At 54.4% G+C, this 18014-nt stretch overlaps 1 protein-coding gene across 1 annotated transcript in view; it reads left to right on the top strand.

Annotated features, from left to right (window-relative positions):
- The window catches only part of KIF13B (kinesin family member 13B), an 82034-nt gene that overhangs the window by 32647 nt on the left and 31373 nt on the right, over positions 1–18014 (top strand). Inside the window, exons 3-14 of the mRNA XM_038770650.1 lie at positions 5433–5445; positions 6477–6537; positions 8415–8507; positions 9359–9539; positions 10458–10545; positions 11182–11316; positions 12038–12150; positions 12600–12711; positions 14080–14292; positions 15122–15232; positions 16387–16521; positions 17315–17445. Of these exons, the coding sequence (XP_038626578.1) occupies positions 5433–5445; positions 6477–6537; positions 8415–8507; positions 9359–9539; positions 10458–10545; positions 11182–11316; positions 12038–12150; positions 12600–12711; positions 14080–14292; positions 15122–15232; positions 16387–16521; positions 17315–17445 (1386 nt within the window). The remainder of the gene's footprint in view (positions 1–5432; positions 5446–6476; positions 6538–8414; positions 8508–9358; positions 9540–10457; positions 10546–11181; positions 11317–12037; positions 12151–12599; positions 12712–14079; positions 14293–15121; positions 15233–16386; positions 16522–17314; positions 17446–18014) is intronic.

Raw genomic sequence — 18014 nt, 5'->3', positions numbered from 1 at the left:
TTATTATTATTGCCAGTGGCCAGGCACCGGTTCTCGGCCCTCTTGAGCCTGGTCCCAGAGGTGGTCTAGGGGCCCTGGAGGAGCAGTTCAGCCGCTGGGGTCTTGGAAGGGTGGTTTGGAACCTGGGCCCGCAGAGGCTCCGGTCTTGGTGTGTTTGCCCCCAGGCGGGTGGGCTGAGAGCAGGTGGCAGGGGGAACTCCATTTTGGGGTTCTGATATTCCTCGTCCTTGGCCTTTGAAAAACAAAAAGGGCCTTCTTTTTGTCCTAAGCTGCACTATGGAGTGGAGGGGAGAAAGGGTCAGGTTCGGGGGAGGAAGAGAATGTGTGAGAACCGTCCAGGCCCAGTCCAGGCCCACGCAGATGCTTGACTTGTGATTGAATCACTTCAAAGCTGTTTCCAAAGAATTGCAAACGTCGGGAGGAACGAGACCTTAGGCCTCAAGTGGTCCATCCCTTGCAGTCTCCAAATCCCGGCGGGAGCCACAGTGCCCCTGTCGGGCAGCCTTCGGGAACAAAGCGCCAAGCCCCCGCTTGGCACAACGATGGGCAGGTGGCCAGTGGGTCCTGCTCCCTGGGTGTATGCCCTCTAAAACGAGTGGGAATGCAGCAGGGGCGGGCCCGGACTCTGAAATGCCTGAGGTCATTACCCGGGGACCCTCTTTTTCGGTGAGTTCACCCAGACCCCAGCTTTGAAGGAAGCAGTGTGGCCTGGTAGAAAGGGCCCAGGTCTGCGAGTAGCAGGACGTGAGGCCTAATCCCCGCCCTGCCACTGACCTGCTGAGTGACCTTGGGCAAATCACCTGACTTCTCTGGGCCTCAGTTTCTTCCTCTGTAAAATGGGAATTCAGTACCTAGTCTTCCCTTCAAGTTAGACTCTGAGCCCCTAACAGGATAGGGACTGTGTCTCACCTGGTGAACTTGTGTTTAATACAGTGCTTGGCACATACTGTGGACTTTCCCAAGGTCTTGTCCTCTCCCCAGCACTTAATACAGTGCTCTGCATCAAATCTAGGCTGCTCGAAGTCCTGGTTCCCCCTCTCAGTTTCCAGCAGCCTCTGATCACCTTCCCCTTCCCCTTCCCCGCACCACCTGAAGCAGTGGCCAGGGGCTGGGGGTGGGTGAGTGGCTTCACCGTGGGCACCTATGGCATCAGCTGGGGAGGAGCCCATCGGGCTCAGGTTATCACTGTGGGCTCCAACAACCTGGCATGGCTGCCCCAGATTCTTCATTCAGGAGAATCTGGGCCGTCTCCCCTTTCAGATTTAATCCGCCGTCATTTCTGTGTGCTCTCGATGTCGAATTCATTCATTCATTCAATCGTATTTACTGAGCACTTACTGTGTGCAGAGCACCGTACTAAGCGCTTGGGAAGTACAAGTCGGCAACATTTAGAGACGGTTCCTACCCAACAGCGGGCGCTCAGTCTAAAAGGGGGAGACAGACAACAAAACAAAACACTAGACAGGTGTCAAAATCATCAGAACAAATAGAATTAAAACTATATGCACATCATTAACAAATGAAAAGAATAGTAAATATGTACTAAACGTTTTCCAATGGCTGTGAACACTGTTCAAATATATTCTGAGGGATTGGAAGTTAAGGAGGGGGCAGCAGGTGAGGGAGAGGACTCTCCAGGAGACTGAGGGTTGTGCTCCAGGGGTGGATGGGGTCCGAAGAAAGGGTAGTGTGAGCGGGCCCTGAGCACAGGCGAAACGCGAGTGCGAGACATTTCACTGTTGAATGGGATTCCCTGAGCCGGAGTTGTGGGAGGTGATGCGGGGGTGAGAGCTGGAGGGTGGGGCGGGTGAGGGAGGGAGTTAAGGCTGGTGGCTGCCCCGAGATGTTGTGGAGGAAGGTAGCCCCTGGCCAGCGAGAGAAGCAGAGGGACTGTGCCCTCGTTTTCTCACTGCCCTCTCATGACAGGGGTCCTGCCCTGTTGCCATCCTGGATTTTCATCAGCCTGTCATAGAGGAAACAGTCTGGTGGTTGAAGCGATGCAGCGGGTGCCCACCGGCTGCAAACACTGTACTAAGTTCTTGGGAAAATCTGAGAGAAGCGTGGGCTAGTGGAGCGGGCCACTAATTCGTTGTAATTCCAGGGAAGTCACCGAAGGGGAGTTGAGAAAAGCATTTCCTGTGGTCTCTGCCCCCGGGGCCCCTGGCCTGCAGTTCCCTCAAGGAGGGAGGGGCAGATCGACGTCACTGACGAATGGCACTCTCATTCTCAAGTCGGCCATGGGGGTTTTTCTGCCCCGGATGGACAAGTCTGATACTCATAGCCTCTCCGCAGGTTACATCGCAGCTGAGCATACCAAGCATACCCCACGGGCCCTCGATCCCCCTCCCTCTTCTCTGTCTCAGCTGAGGAAGTCTCTACCGATCCCGGGCATGCTCTGTGCCCGCTGGGCTGAGTCTGAAAGCTGCTGCTCTTTCTCTTCAGCCCCTCTTGGCCTCCGGTAGAGCAAAACACCTGGAAATTGCAGCCTCGCCTCGCCCCATACCCTCAGCCTCCTAACTAGCCACCGTGGCTCAGGAACACTCTACCAGCCCCCGGCATGCTTCCCCCGGGAACTGGCACCATCCCCCTTCTGCTCCATTGAGGAGACCCCAGCCCATCCTCCTCTCTGCCACCCCAGCGGGAGAGAGAACAGTGCCTGCAGCACGAGGCCTCCTTAAAACCTCAGGAAGACTGGTGGCCGAGGTAGCAATTGCTGTGGTTTTGGGAATGCCATGGACTCTGAATCACCAGGAGCCTGAAATTCTGCTCCTCCAACCATAGCTCCCTGTTGACTTGTGTTTTTATTTTGCTCATGATGTATTTGACTTCATGTCTTATGCTGTTTTAGTGTTTTATTGTTTCATTGCTCCCCGATGTATCTGTCTCCTGTCCTCTCCCCGACCTATATTCACAGATTGTGAGCTCCTCCAGGATCAGGGTCTGTGCCTAATTCCCATTTGTATTCTCATTCCCGGGGCTCAGTACACTGCTGTGCATACAGTAAGTTATTAATAGATACCGTTACTACTAACATCTGACTGGAGACTCTCCAGCCGGTACGTCAGTGGACTGCCCTGGCCATCTTACAACCCGTGATGGGTTTGAGGGTAAAACCCTTTCCCTGGCTCTCCCCCACCTGGCCTTACCCTGGCTGACCACACACAGTTTGGGTGTGGCAGCAGAAGTGAGCCATTGAAAAGTCCAAGGTCTGTCCTGCTGATCCTTTGAGGGAGAGACCCTTAGCCCACCATCTGAGGCCATTTGGGAGGGTCCTGAAACATCATCCACCTCATCAGAGCTCTTGCTCTGGGACTGCTGTGGTCCCGCAGGTGGACAGAGGACCAAGGGCGGGCACTGGGCTTCGTCAGCGCGGGACAGACGATCAATTAAATATGAGATGGAAACCGGAGTTGGCCGCCCAGCATAATAGACAGAGGGACCTGAGCGGACAGTTGTCATGGCACGGTGGGGCGGGAAGGGGTTGCATTTCCCTTCCTGGACTCTGGCTGGGCCCCAAGGAAATGGAGAGAGGTTCACAGGGAGCTGAAGGGATGGGGAAGGAAAGACCAGTGTTAGGTCATCCGAGGAAGAGGAGTGGCAGACAGGTAGCCAGATGTTTCTGTGACCTGGATAAATTTGATGGGCTCCTGGAAGGGGCTCTGGACAGTGGCTGGTTGTCGGACCGCCCCAGGGATATTGATGGAAGGCTCACAGCTTGGCCGCCTGTCAACTGGGTAAGGAACCCAAGTCACAGGGCTGAAGGGGACTTCCAGAAGTCAAATGGCCCAACCCCCTGCCCATAAGCCGAGGGCATGGGTCAGTCTACTGCCCTGGACATTGACCTAAAGAGGAGCTTTTTAAACAGGTTTCCAGAAGCCCACTTTGGTCCTTGTGGTCTACATGATGTTAACTTTTGGGGGTTCTGGGAAGATTTCCCTGGTGCTTTGGGAGAGGGCCAGAAACCATGTGAAGTAAGGCACGGATGCAAGTAAACCTGGGGATTCATGCAGGGGAAATGGACAAAAATATGCCTTAACGCAGGGCCTGTAAGGGCTGCAACCCTAGAGGTCCCTGGCCCCTCACTACCTCCAATCAGTCAGGCAACCAATCAATCCATGATATTGATTAAGCTCCTAATGTGTGCAGAGCACTGCATTAGTTACTTGGCAGAGTGCAGTAGACTTAGAAGATGTGATCCGTGCCCACAAGGAGCTTACAGTCAAGCTGAGGAGACGTTACTGAAGTCATTTACAATAGGAGGAAGAAGGAAAAGTGGAAAATGGAGGATTTGGTACTTAAATAGTAATAATAATATTCATGGTATTTGTTAAGCGCTTACTATGTGCCAAGCACTGTTCTAAGCACTGGGGTAGATAAAAGGTAATCAGGTTGTCCCATGTGGCTCTTACATTCTTTCCCCCATTTTACAGATGGAGTAACTGAAGCACAGAGAAGTTAAGTGACTTACCCAAGATCACACAGCAGTAGACAGATTGCAGAGCCGGGTTTAGAACCCACATCCTCTGACTCCCAAACCTGTGCTCTTTCCCCTAAGCCATGCTGCTTCTCACGTAGTAGAGTTTGAAAGTCAATTTGGTTCCGTCAGGAGCAAACACACACACAAACATGCAAACATGCACACCCGCACACGCCCTCCGAGCACAGAGGGAAACATCCGTCACTGGGTTTGCCCAAGTTATTCCTCGGGCTTTATTTTCCCAGCTCCGACTCTCGTGTTCTGTGGACAACATTGGCCACCGTGCTTGGCTTTCCAGGCTGTGGACCCCTGGTTGGAGGGTCCCCCCCAGCTTCCCACTTGACGCGGTCCTGGCTGGTTGTGGGACCGATTGGCGATTTAGGCGATGGATACAGGACGCGGGCGGGAAGGCCGTCTGCTCAGCCCGATGGGGCCGCTGCCTCGATGGGCGGAAGCTGACCCGTGAGGTCTGGGAGCCAGTTGGTCTGTACCGTGTTTGCCTCTGGTCCTTCTCTCTCCCCTTGCCCTCCGTCAGTGTGAAAACGACCTCCCCGAGGAGGCCATAGTTGGGGGTGGGGAGTGGGGGTTGGTGCTTCATGTGTCCACTGCCAGATTCTCTCCGGGCAAATGGTCTCCCCTTACTGAAGATGCCCTGGCATCCCCTGATACCAGAATGGAAGTGAATGAATGAAGACAAGGAGCTCCTTGTGGGCAGGGATCGCGGCTCCCAGCCCAACTATATTGTTTTCTCCCAAGCACTTTGTACAGTGCTCTGCACGTAGTTAGAATTGAATAAATACCATTGATTGGATGATTGATTGATGAGTCTCTTTGATTTTCTCCCCATTGCTTGCCACAGAGAAAGTAGCAAGGTACCAATTGTATCTCACATTTATTCTTCTTTTCTCTTCCCCTGCTTGGATGCCTGATGACCACCTTCTCCTGGGGACTACAGGGGCCAGCCCAAGGTAAGACATCCTGTTCGGATTGCCCGTTGCCTGAAATAATAATAGTAATACTAGTATTAACAGTCGGTGTGGTATTTAAGTGTTTACCCTTTGACAACCACTGTAATAAGCAATGGGGTAGATGAAGGTTATGAGATCGGACACAGTCCCTGTCCAGCGTGGGCTCACAGTCTAAGGTAAAGGGAGAATGAATATCTTGCCAGCGTGGCTCAGTGGAAAGAGCTCGGGCTTTGGAGTCAGAGGTCATGGGTTCAAATCGCGACTCCGCCAATTGTCAGCTGTGTGACTTTGGGCAAGGCTTCTAGACTGTGAGCCCACTGTTGGGTAGGGACTGTCTCTATATTTTGCCAACTTGTACTTCCCAAGCACTTAGTACAGTGCTCTGCCCGCAGTAAGCGCTTAATAAATACGAATGAATGAGTGAATGAAGTCACTTAACTTCTCTGTGCCTCAGTTCCCTCATCTGTAAAATGGGGATTAAGACTGTGAGACAACCTTGACCACCTTGTATCCCCCCACTGCTTAGAACAGTGCTTTGCACATAGTAAGCGCTTAACAAATACCATCATCATTATTATTATTTTTACAGATAAGGAAACTGAGGCACCAAGAAATTGAGACATACCCAGAGTTACCCAGCAGGTCAGCGGCAGAGCCAGCATTAGGGCCCAGGTTTCCCGATTCCCAGGCCCATGCTCTTTCCACTAAGACTTGTGAGACCCCCATGGGGCAACCTCGCCAGCGCTTAGAACAGTACTCTGCACATAGTAAGTGCTTAATAAATGCCATCATCATCATCATCACTAGGCCATGAGGTTATGCCAATTTTAAAGGTGGAGGATGGTAAGATCTCCACTAGACCGTCAGCTCCCTCTACTCAGGAATTGTGTCAACTAACGCTAGATGTTGTGTTGTACTCTCCCAAGCACTCAGTACAGTGCTCGCACAAAGTGCCCACTAAATTCCATGGATTGACTGAGGATGACATTCCTTCTCTCAGTGTACATTTCTGTTGTTTTGTTTCATGGCAGGTATTTGCTTACGATCACTGTTTCTGGTCGATGGATGAAAATGTCCAAGAAAAATATGCAGGTAATGCACTGGCTGCCGTGGTTTGGGGCGTCCAGCTCAGGCCATGGGGCCACAACTTCCAAAGCCCCAGAGGGAGCCTCAGCACCCCCACGTATGTGTGGGTGACTGGGCCAGGTGTGGCCTGGAGAAGGGAAGACTGATCGGGCCTGGAGGGAAGGATCCAGGGAGTTCCAGACCCCAGCTTTGCCCATGCCACCAAAGCCCTCGTTTGGAATAGTAAACCCCTCGAGGGCAGGGACCATGTCTCCCAAGTCCATCACATTTTCCCAAGCGCTCGGCACCATGGTCCGCATACTGTAGAACCTCAAGAACAAACATGAATTGAATCATAGATGGATGGAGTCCACCCACCCATAAATTGATCGTGTGGCCATTGTGGCTGTAGGTATGGATGGAAGGGGTGAGGGGAACCATTCTTGGGGTTGTCATGGTTACCCTCCCTGATGCGGAACACAGAGGGCCAAGATAGCTGTTCTCCTCTATCCCCTTCCAGCCCTGGAAAATTGGTGGCTAAATCTTCCCAGGTGGGACTTCTAATCTCGTTCCTGCCTCCCGTCCTCTCATTGGGGGGCTTTGACCAAGGCCTCAGGTTCCCCTGGCTGTAGTCTCTCCTTGGCCCTGGGCCAGGGTGGCCACCTTTAATGGAAGCACTTTGCAAATAAATATAAAGTGCTTTGGAATTGCTAAATGGTGCCCTTATTCTCCTGATTGGGGAGGGAGGGAGAGAGGGGGAAGGAGGAAGGCTTGGGAAGGGAGAGTTGGGGATGAGGAGAGTGACCAGATCACCAGGTAAAATTGCCATGAAGCAGCATGGCCTAGTGGATAGAGAACAGGCTGAGAGTCAGGAGGACCTGGGCTCTAAACCCGGCTCTGCCACGTATCTGCTGTCACGTCTCTTCTCTGTGCCTCAGTTACCTTACCTGTAAAATGGGGATTAAGACTGTAAGCCCTATGTGGGACATGGACTGTGTCCAGCCTGATTATCTTGTATCTACCCCAGCACTCAGTACAGTGCCTGGCACAGAGTAAGTGCTTAGTAAAAACAAAAAAAAAACAGCCAGCTCACCAACCCATCATTTGGGTCTCTGACCTTGTAGGACCTCCAAAATCTCAGAATGTGGGAATCCATACCCTTCACTGAGATATGCCCTCTGATGGTTTTTCAGGGTGTTCTCAGCCTCTGTCTTCCCTTGAGAATAGTTTTACAACCCCCCCACCTTGGTCCCTGTGGTAAAATCCCAGAAAAGTTGCCCGGATTAGGCATCTACCAGCCAGTAGAGCTGGGTCTGAGCTTTGGAGCACCAGAAGGGGACTTTGGTTGCAGGGGCAGATGAATAGGCACTGGCTTGACCAATCCAGCCATTTCGGGGGTCTCTCTTCTGGCAGCTACATTAAGCACCCGGGGGTCTCTGCAGGCCGGAGGTGTCCCCGGGAAGACGCCCACCACTCCTAGAAGGTGGGTTAAGAAGTGGGTCAAAGTGTGGGTTTTTTGTTGATTTTTCAGTTATACTTGTTAAGCACTTACTACGTGTCAAACACTGTTCTAAGCACTGGAATAATTATGTTTTTTCTAAAGTGTTTACTATATGCCAAGCACTGTACTAAGCACTGGGGTAGATACAAGATAACCAGGCCCCACATGGGGCTCACATGTAAGCCCCATGTAGGAGGAAGAGCAAGTATTGAATCTCTATTTTGCAGGTGAGTGAAGTGAGCCCCAGAGAAGTGAAGTGACTTGCCTGAAGTCACACAGCAGACAAGGGGCAGAGCTAGGATTAGAACCCAAGTCCTCCAACTCCCAAAGCTCGGGGCCTTTTGACTAGAACCACCCAAGGAGATCTGGCTCCTGATGTCGCATCTTTCTCTGCCCTGCCTAGGCCAAGATGTGGTGTTCCAGTGCCTCGGAGAGCCTGTCCTGCAGAACGCCTTCGACGGCTACAACGCCTGCATCTTCGCCTATGGCCAGACTGGTGAGTAGCCCCTGGCCCACTGGGCACCGGGTGACCCTTTGGGTCAGGACTTGGCCTGCCTTCGGGCAAGCGGGGAGGCGAATGACCGGGCTGAGTGAGTCCGGTGAGCAGCGGGCTGGGGAACCCTCTACGTTCTCCCCCGAGTCTCCCCATGGCTCCTCCAGCTTACGCTCTCCAGAGTGGGTTTGGGCATCCAGGCTGACCAACGGCCATTGGCTGACCGGTGGTGCGGGCATCCATGCCACTTTATCACAGATGGACTAGCACTGATGGACTAATGGTGTGCACATCTGTGGCATTTAACCCAAGGGACTGCCATTGATTGGTCTCTCATATCCATTTATCCTGAGTGATAAACTCTCATTGACTAATTGGGCATCCGTGCCCAGTTTGCCATGAGTGGTCAAGTATTGTGGGTGGATGGATGGATGGATGGAGTGGGCATCCATGCCAGGTTGTCCTAAATGACTAACCACCATTAGTTGGACTCATGGAGTGGGCGTCCATGCCAGTTACCCAGAATGAGGTGGCTTCACTTTCTCGGTCAATGCCTGTGGGCACAATGGTGACTAAGTCTGATTCGCCATGAACCGAGCGTTGCTGGCCAAGCTCAGGCGGGCCCTCTGAGCCGGAGATCATGCCAGGGGGCGGTCGCTTTTGATGAATCCGCCCACCCTCCCAGATCGAGCCTCGGGCACGGCTCCCTCCCTGCAAGTTTCCGTCCATCCCCAGCGGGTGAAGGTCAAGGAAGAGAAAGCTTCTTCCCTGGGAGAGAGCCGTCACTTCTCCCCCCGTCCGGGCTTCCTTCCGCAAGCCCCACCTCCGCCGTAACTCTCACTTCTGTCCCTCAGGATCCGGAAAGTCCTACACCATGATGGGCACAGCTGACCAGCCTGGCCTAATCCCAAAGCTTTGCAGCGGGCTCTTTGAACGAGCACAAAAGGAGGAGAACCAGGAGCAGAGTTTCAAAGTGGAAGTGTCCTACATGGAAATCTACAATGAAAAAGTCAGGGACCTCCTCGACCCCAAAGGGTAATGCTCCCGTGGGCTGGGACAGGGAACCTTCGACAGTCCTTCCGTCTGTGCCCCTGCCTTCCTGTTCCCCTAAGCACCCCAAGACTGTAGAGTTCTAATTTGAGATTTTCACAGACTCCAGCCTGCTCCTACCCAGGGCCGGCTTTGGACCTCTGGCTGCCTGGGACATGGGAAAATGTGCCGCCCAAGTCCTGGGTGTCTGATGTCATCATGTCACACTGCTTGTGCGCCACAGCAGTCTAAATGACATCATCTCACCACTCCACAGGTGGCATCTTATATGACATCATTACATTATAGCCCATGTGCACAGGGCGTGCTGTACATCATCCGCATCGCACTATTGGTGCCTGCCCTCTAAGAGATCAGCATCAGGCGGAAGCCTGGAGGAACCCCCAACTTAAAACACTTCTCGGGGCTCCCGTGGCCACCCGTGATGCCACCCCATTTCTCCGGGCTGTTGCATTCCCGCCCAACCCTGGGCCCCGTGAAAACGGGCCATTTTTCCCGCCCCGGTGCTTCCAGATTGATCACCAGCATTGCCCCCAGCGATGAGCCCCAAGGGGTTGGCTTAGTCCACGTCCCCGGTGTGAAGCCAGCCCCACTTGTGGCTTCAAGCCTCACCCCCCCAGAACCCTGCTTCCTCCTCCAGAGGTCCTGCCTTCTCCTCTGCTGTCCTCCAATGGTCCCCCCAGGTGGCCACATGCTCTGCTTTGCTGATTAGACCTGTTCAGAGCTCATCCCAGGGGTCCCAGCATCCAGTTACCCCAGGCCGTTCGGCACCACTGACGGCTACCTCTCTATCCAGTTGCATGTGGGGAGGGGTCCCTCGATGCCGTCCGTTTGGAACTTTCAGCGTCTGCTCAATCACGCCAGTTTTTCAAACTTTTTTGTCACCCGCCCCCCCCAAACCAGAAGCCGCCAGACACTAAAAGTAAGAGAACACAATGTCCTGGGGCCTTACGTGGATGGACTGTCCAAGCTGGCCGTCACAAGCTACAAGGTACGTGGACGGTGATGCCGCCAAGGCCGGGTCTCTGTCATTGGGCCCCGGTCAGCGACGATGGGACGTGGAAGGGAGGGGCTGGTAGAGGAATGTTACCTGCTCTTTCTTTTCCTGGTTGCATTTGTTAATCACTTGTTTTGAGTCAAACACTGTTCTAAGCACTGGGGTAGGTACAAGTTAATAAGGTAGGACACAGTCTGTGGCCTACATGAGGCTCACAGTCTAAGTAGGATGGAGAACAGCTATTGAATCCCCATTTTGCAGTTGGGCGGATAGGCACAGAGAAGGTAAATCCCGGCTCTGCCACTCGTCTGCTGTGTGACCTCAGGTATGTCACTTAACTTCTCTCTGCCTCAGTTACCTCATCTGTAAAATGGGGATTAAGATGGTGAGCCTCATGCGGGACAGAGACTGTGTTGAGTCTAACAAACATACCTGCCCCAGCGCTTAATACAGTACCTGGCACAGAGTAAGTGCATAAAAAATACCCTAAGAACACCACCACCACCACCAAAAAACAAATACCATTAATCGATTGATTGGCACACGTCGGGAATATGGTCCCAGTGGCCGTCTGAAAGGTCAAGTCTCTGTGGGGCAGAATGTGAAACCGGCTCTTAAATTTCCCTCCAGGACATCGAGTCCCTAATGTCCGAAGGGAACAAATCTCGGACAGTGGCCGCCACCAACATGAACGAAGAAAGCAGTCGATCCCACGCTGTCTTCAAAATTATCCTGACACACACGCTGTACGACGTCCAGTCTGGGGTGAGTGGGGCTCGGTCTGGTTGGTGGTTGGGGGAAAGTGGGTGTGTGGAAGGTGAATTCCGGACAAGTCTCCCCTCCCAGTTGCAGCAGGGGCCAGAGATGGGCGCAGGGACCACAAACATAGGAAAGGTCAGAGGTCATTCATTCAATTGTATTTATGGAGCGCTTACTGTGTGCAAAGCACTGTACTAAGTGCCTGGGAGAGTACAGTATAACAGTAAACAGACACATTCCCTGCCCACAATGAGCTTATAGTCTACAGGGGGAGACAGACATTAACAGAAATAAATAAATATCTCGGGCAGCAAGAGAGCTCTCCTGGAACTGAGCTTCTGTTGAGTTTGAGTGGGAAAACTTTGGTCATTCTGATCCCTGGAAAAGAGTGAAGCAGCCTGCATTTTGGAGCTCAATTTCCACTTGCAGAGAGCTCACCGTTGGCCCCCTCCCGCCTCAGGTGGGGCCCAGTTGACCGCATCCTCCATTTAGCTCAAGACCAAGTTCTCGCCAGCTTTTCAAATGCCTGAGAACCTGCTTTCCGCCCTGGCACGGGGCGGGACTCACATCCACTCTGGACTTGCCCATTCCCAGAGGTGGCCATTCAGTGAAGGCCGGAACCCGTGCCGGTAGCTCTGTCAGCGGGGCCGGACACTGGCACTGGCCCTCTCTGTGGGGCCGGCCGAATCCCCACCCCCGAACGAATGGTTCTCCGGTCTGTTCCCAGACGTCCGGGGAGAAGGTGGGCAAGCTGAGCCTGGTGGACCTGGCGGGCAGTGAGAGAGCCACCAAGACGGGCGCGGCAGGGGACCGGCTCAAGGAAGGAAGCAACATTAACAAGTGAGGCTGGCGGGAATACCCTCTCTCACCCCAGGCGGGCACCAGCCGAGCAGTCCAGAAGGTGGATGCATGGGCGGGTGTGTGGATTTGAGCGTTCGGAACACCGGATACAGAGGGAGGTGGGGGATCCTCAGTCAGCACTCCATGGGTGTCCCCCTACCGGGTCCCCACACTGGCCTCTCACTCTGCCACGGATCTGTTGGCATGGCCTCATGGCCTCCTTTTCTAGACCAGCTGGAAGTGGACGAGTTGGTGGACACCAACCGAAGTGGTCAGTCACCGGCCCGCGGGTGTCCGAATCTTCAGTCCGAGAAAGTAGAGACGCAGAGTGGCTCTGTGAATGGGGAGCCCTGCCCTGCCCAAGGCTCTGACCCTGGACACCTGGATCACAGAGATGCTTTGGCCATCGAACTGCCGTGCTGACTCGCGGCTTCTCTGTCCCCACGCAGGTCCCTCACCACGCTGGGCCTGGTCATCTCTGCCCTTGCGGAACAGGGTGTTGGCAAGAACCGGAACAAATTTGTGCCGTACCGTGACTCAGTTCTCACCTGGCTGCTTAAGGTCAGTGCTGGTTTCCCTGGCCACATTTTGCCAGGACAGAGCCCTGCCTCTCCCAGGGAGGCAAGGTGCAAGCCAAAGATACCACCGTTACCTGGCAGCTGATTGTCCTTTCCAGTGTGAAGGGCAAGCAGAGCTACTGCTGGGGGCTGCAGGGCAGGGGGAGGTTCTCCCAGGATCTTTTCTGACTTGGAGTGCTTGAGAAGGGACTGAGCCCAGATCCTTTGTATCCCATCACTTCTGGGGCAGCCCACGAGGGTCCTGACTTTGGTCTCCTTCCACTGGAACCCCAGAGCTGCTCCCGCCATCCTGCTCCTGGCTCGAGTTAACAAGATTGGAAGGGATCAGATGCCAGTCCCGGAGAACCGCTTTAATGGGGCTTAGCCAGATAGGCGAGTGGAAGGCCTTTGAGATTTCCACAGCCACGTGATTGCTCTCTACCTCCTTTACTCTGATGTCACCCCTCCCCTCTCCTACCCGGGACCCGGGGGGGTAGGTTAATCAAGCACGGGCTCCTGGAGGAGGTGGCATCCCAGGAGGCGATGGGGGACGGAAAGGGGCTGGTCTGTCAGATCTAAGAGGCAGTGGGAGGTCACTCCGGGTCATAGGCTGGGGAGCCAGGAGGGAGGCGCAGAAGGGGCAGAACTCCCCAGGAATGTGTCCGGGGGAAAGAAGAGAGCAGGCCAAGAAGGGGCCGGCCTGGCAGTTGGGAAGGACGTGCCGTCCGCTCCAGGAATAAAAGCTGATGCTTCTTTTTGCCTGGACAGGGTCAGCCTGACATTCTTTTCTTGCCGCCTTACTGAAAGGGCAACCCGGAGTCCTCCTCCTCCTCCTCCTCCTTTTCCTCTCGGGTGGTTTGGCGCCACATGCCCCAGTGAGATGTCCCCTAAAAACTGACCCAGTGGTAGAATTCTGGGCCTCGGGTATTCTTTGGATTGGGAATTGCTTGAAGGTAGGGACAGTGCCTTTAATGCTTATGGTATTCTGCTAAGGACTAATACCACTCTCAGCACATAAGCGGACTTCTGGCACACATTTGGTGTCTGTGAAGGGGACGGGCACTGAGCTGCCCACGACTTCATGCTGCCCGCTGGGCCACCCGGGGCCCTCTGGCACTCTGGACCCTGGGCTGTGTGCAGAGGGCTCTTCTGAGTTTTTCGGGGGGGTCCAGTAAGAGTTCAAAGAATGGCCCCTACACTCGAGGCCCTTGTAATCTAATGGGGAACCCGAGGAGGTTTCATGTTCGATGAATAACGGAAGAAGCCTGAGAAACCTAGCTGTTTCTGGTAGAGCTTAATCGGGGTGGGAAAAAAGGGCAAGGTCTGGGTGCCCCAGTGGCATTCACAGATGGTTCCGTTCCCCCGTCCCCAGGACAGCCTCGGTGGGAACAGCAAGACGGCCATGGTGGCCACGGTCAGCCCGGCGGCCGACAACTACGACGAGAGCCTTTCCACGCTGCGCTACGCAGACCGGGCCAAGAACATCGTCAACCACGCCGTGGTCAACGAAGACCCCAACGCACGCATCATCCGTGACCTTCGCGAAGAAGTAGACAAGCTCCGAGAGCAGCTCAGCAAAGCCGAGGTACTGCTGGCTCTGGGTGGCTCTGTGCCGGGGGGGCCTCCGGGCACCTTCCCAGCCTGGAAATCGGGTACTCGGTTGGGGTCCCCAGATCAGGCAGGTTTCCCAGCTGCGTGCAGGGTGGGAGGGACTGCTTTATGTTTGACCCTTTACAAGGAGAATCCGTTCTGGCTGTCAGTCAGTCATCGATAACCTTTCATCGTGTTTGGTCATGTTTCCAATTTTATTCAATCAATCGTGTTTTCATTCAGTCGTATTTATTGAGTGTTGACCGTGTGCAAAGCACTGTACTAAGTCCTTGGAAGAGTAGAATGTGGCAGTTAAGACACATTGCCTGCCCACAGTGAGCTTACAGTATAGAGTTTGAGTGAGTCTACTGTGGGCAGGTGCTCTGATCCCAGGAAGCAAGGGGGTCCCCACAGAGTGCAGCAGGAGTTGGCAGGAGGGATCGGTGTAGAGTCCCCGAGAGGCTTGCAGGAAGGTCCAGCGATGGTTCCTTATTTGGGGCTGGGGGTGACCCAGAGGCTCCTTCCCTCCCCGAGGTGCTGGGATCTGGGCCGTCAGTGTGGGATCCGTGGGGGCCCGGGCGGTTTTCCGCACCACCGCTGGCCCTGGGGACAGGAGCGGTCCCTCGGTCAGGGGGCGGGGGACACAATAGCTACCTTGTGGGCTGGAGACAATCCGGCGTGTGTCCGCGAGAGCCGGGACGGGGCAAGCTGACACGTTTGTCCCCTGGCGGCCCCCCCACCCCCGCCCCCTGGCCTTCCCTGAGCGCGGTCGGCTGGCATTCTCCCCGGCGGCCAGCAGACTGGTCTGTCTGACCTTCTCGCAGGCCATGAAGTCTCCGGAGCTGAAGGACCGCCTGGAAGAGTCTGAGAAACTCATCCAGGAGATGACCGTGACCTGGGAGGAGAAGTTAAGGAAGACAGAGGAAATCGCTCAGGTGAGGGTGGTCCCCGACAGGACGTGGAGGAGGCGGGGGTCTGCCCCGCTAGGGGCCGGGTGGTCCGGTTGACCCCCCAAAAATCCGTCTCGTGGGGAAGCCATCGGTGCCCCGGGGCGTGTTCTCCCTTCAGGCCCTGGAGCCACTGGTGGCATTGCCGCCGCTGAGGGCAACACGGACTGGAACCACTGTGGTCCATCTTAGGTTGTGCTGGTTGCTGCCAGAGCCCGCCTCAGTGGCACGGTCACCCGCCTCTATGGCCTGGGCGCACCCCGCTGGCTCCCTGGAGTCAGAAGGACCTGGGTTCTAGTCCCGGCTCCTCCACTTATCTGCTGTGTGACTTTGGACAAAGCACCTCAGTTTTCTGGGCTTCAGTTACCTCATCTGTAAAATGGGCCCCACCTGAGACATGTACGGTGTCCAACCTGATTAGCTTTTATCTACCCCAGCACTTCGAACAGTGCCTGGCGCATAGTAAGCACTTAACAAATTCCATTAAAAAAATCCCCCAAACCCCCCAAAAAACTAAGAACCAAAAAAGCATATACCACATCCCAAATGCTGGGATGGCTACAAGGCGATCAGATAGGACACAGTCCGTGACCCACAGAGAGGCTCACAGGTTAAGTGGGAGGGAGGAGGAGACCGAGCCCTGGAGAAGTGAAGGGATTCGCCCATTGTCACACATGCCAGGCCAGCAGCGGGGTCAGAATTAGAACTCAGGTCTCCTACCTCCTAGTTCTGCGCTCTTCCCCATTAAGTTACACTGACTTAAAGCTGCTGGACTGTCAACTCCTGGAGGTCTGCAGTCAAGCCTACTAAAGCTACTGGACTCCCCCAAGCGCTTAGCACAGAGCAAACGCTCAATCAACATTGTTCGCTGACTTGATGGGAAGTGGAGAGAAAATGCACTGATGTGTCCCTCGACCATGGGCTGGACTGTCCGGGGGTGTGGGTGAGCCCCTGAGCCGCCTTGTGAATAGATCGATTAATCCTCCACCTCGTGGCCCCCGGGGAGGCCTCTGGAGCCCACCTGCCCACCGGAAGCCCCTCCCGGCCCCGGAACCCGGGCTTGGTTCTCCCAAGGCCTAGCTGAGCTCCCCGCGCCGGCTCATCGCCCCGTGGCCCCTAACCGTTCCCTCACTGTGGGTCAGGAGCGACAAAAGCAGCTGGAGAGCCTGGGCATCTCCCTTCAGTCTTCTGGAATCAAGGTCGGCGACGACAAGTGCTTCCTGGTCAACCTCAATGCCGACCCTGCCCTCAATGAACTCCTCGTGTACTATCTTAAGGTAAACGGTCCCCAGCGCCCCGTCTTCGGTTCCGCCTGGGTGGAACCGATGTCTCTGTCCTCTCATCCTCAGATCCAGGAGGCCTTCCCAGACTGAGCCCCTTCCTTCCTCTCCCCCTCGTCCCCCTCTCCATCCCCCCCATCTTACCTCCTTCCCTTCCCCACAGCACCTGTATATATGTATATGTGTTTGTACATATTTATTACTCTATTTATTTTACTTGTGCATATCTATTCTATTTATTTTATTTTGTTAGTATGATTGGTTTTGTTCTCTGTCTCCCCCTTTTAGACTGTGAGCCCACTGTTGGGTAGGGACTGTCTCTATATGTTGCCAATTTGTACTTCCCAAGCGCTTAGTACAGTGCTGTGCACATAGTAAGCGCTCAATAAATACGATTGATGATGATGATGAGGCCACACCTGGCCACTGTCTCCCCCGTAAACTCAGCCGTTGCCTGTAAGCTCCCCAGAGCTCTGAAGTTTATTGTTGTATTGTACTTTCCCAAGCACATAGTACAGTGCTCTGCACATAGTAAGTGCTTAATAAATGCAATTAAATGAATGAAAGAACGGTGTGTCCTTTCTCCTGTAATAAGGGGGAGCGGTCCATCCTCCTGTAATGATGATGATGGTGGTATTTGTTAAGTGCTTACTAAGTGCCGAGCACTGTTCTAAGCACTGGAATAGAGGGGAGCAGTCAGTTCTCCTGTAATACAGGGGAGCGGTCACCCCTCCTAGAATGCGGGGCCACGCTCCTATCCGCCAGTGTTGACGTTCGGTCATCCCCACAGGAGCATACGTTGATCGGGTCGGCGGACTCCCAGGACATCCAGCTGTGCGGGATGGGCATCCACCCCGAGCACTGTGTCATCGACATCACGCCCGAGGGCCACGTCATGCTCACCCCCCAGAGGAGCACGCGGTAAGACCCCCCGCTGCCCCTCGGATGGTTGGTCGTCGCCAAAAATGGCACCCCTGGGATGCCCTGGGACCACGCTTGGGGACACGCTGGGGATGCCCTGTAGTCACCTTAGGGTCATCCTGGCTCAGTGGAAAGAGCATGGGCTTTGGAGTCAGAGGTCAGGGGTTCAAATCCTGGCTCCACCAATTGTCAGCAACTTCTCTGTGCCTCAGTTACCTCATCTGTAAAATGGGGATTAAGACTGTGAGCCCCCCATGGGACAACCTGATCACCTTGTAACCTCCCCGGTGCTTAGAACAGTGCTTTGCATATAGTAAGTGCTTAATAAATGCCATCATTACTATTATTATTATCCTGAAGGCCCGCCCGGAGTGCCCAGGGGTTATCATCTAGTGGGTTTTACTCTGGTTTTAAAATCCCTGAGAGTCTCTGAAAAGCAGGTGCCTGGTCAGCCGTTTCCCTCTCCACACGCATACTGAGGGGTTTGGGTTAGACTCACCCTGAGGGTCGGGGGGTGGGGGTGGGGGTCACTATCCCAGTGCCCCTTCCCCCCATACTTAAGGACCCAG

This window comes from Tachyglossus aculeatus, chromosome X2 (assembly GCF_015852505.1).
Source record: "Tachyglossus aculeatus isolate mTacAcu1 chromosome X2, mTacAcu1.pri, whole genome shotgun sequence".
Classification (NCBI taxonomy): Eukaryota; Metazoa; Chordata; class Mammalia; order Monotremata; family Tachyglossidae; genus Tachyglossus; species Tachyglossus aculeatus.
Note: the sequence above shows the minus strand (reverse complement) of the source record. Positions and strands in the feature narration are given on the sequence as shown.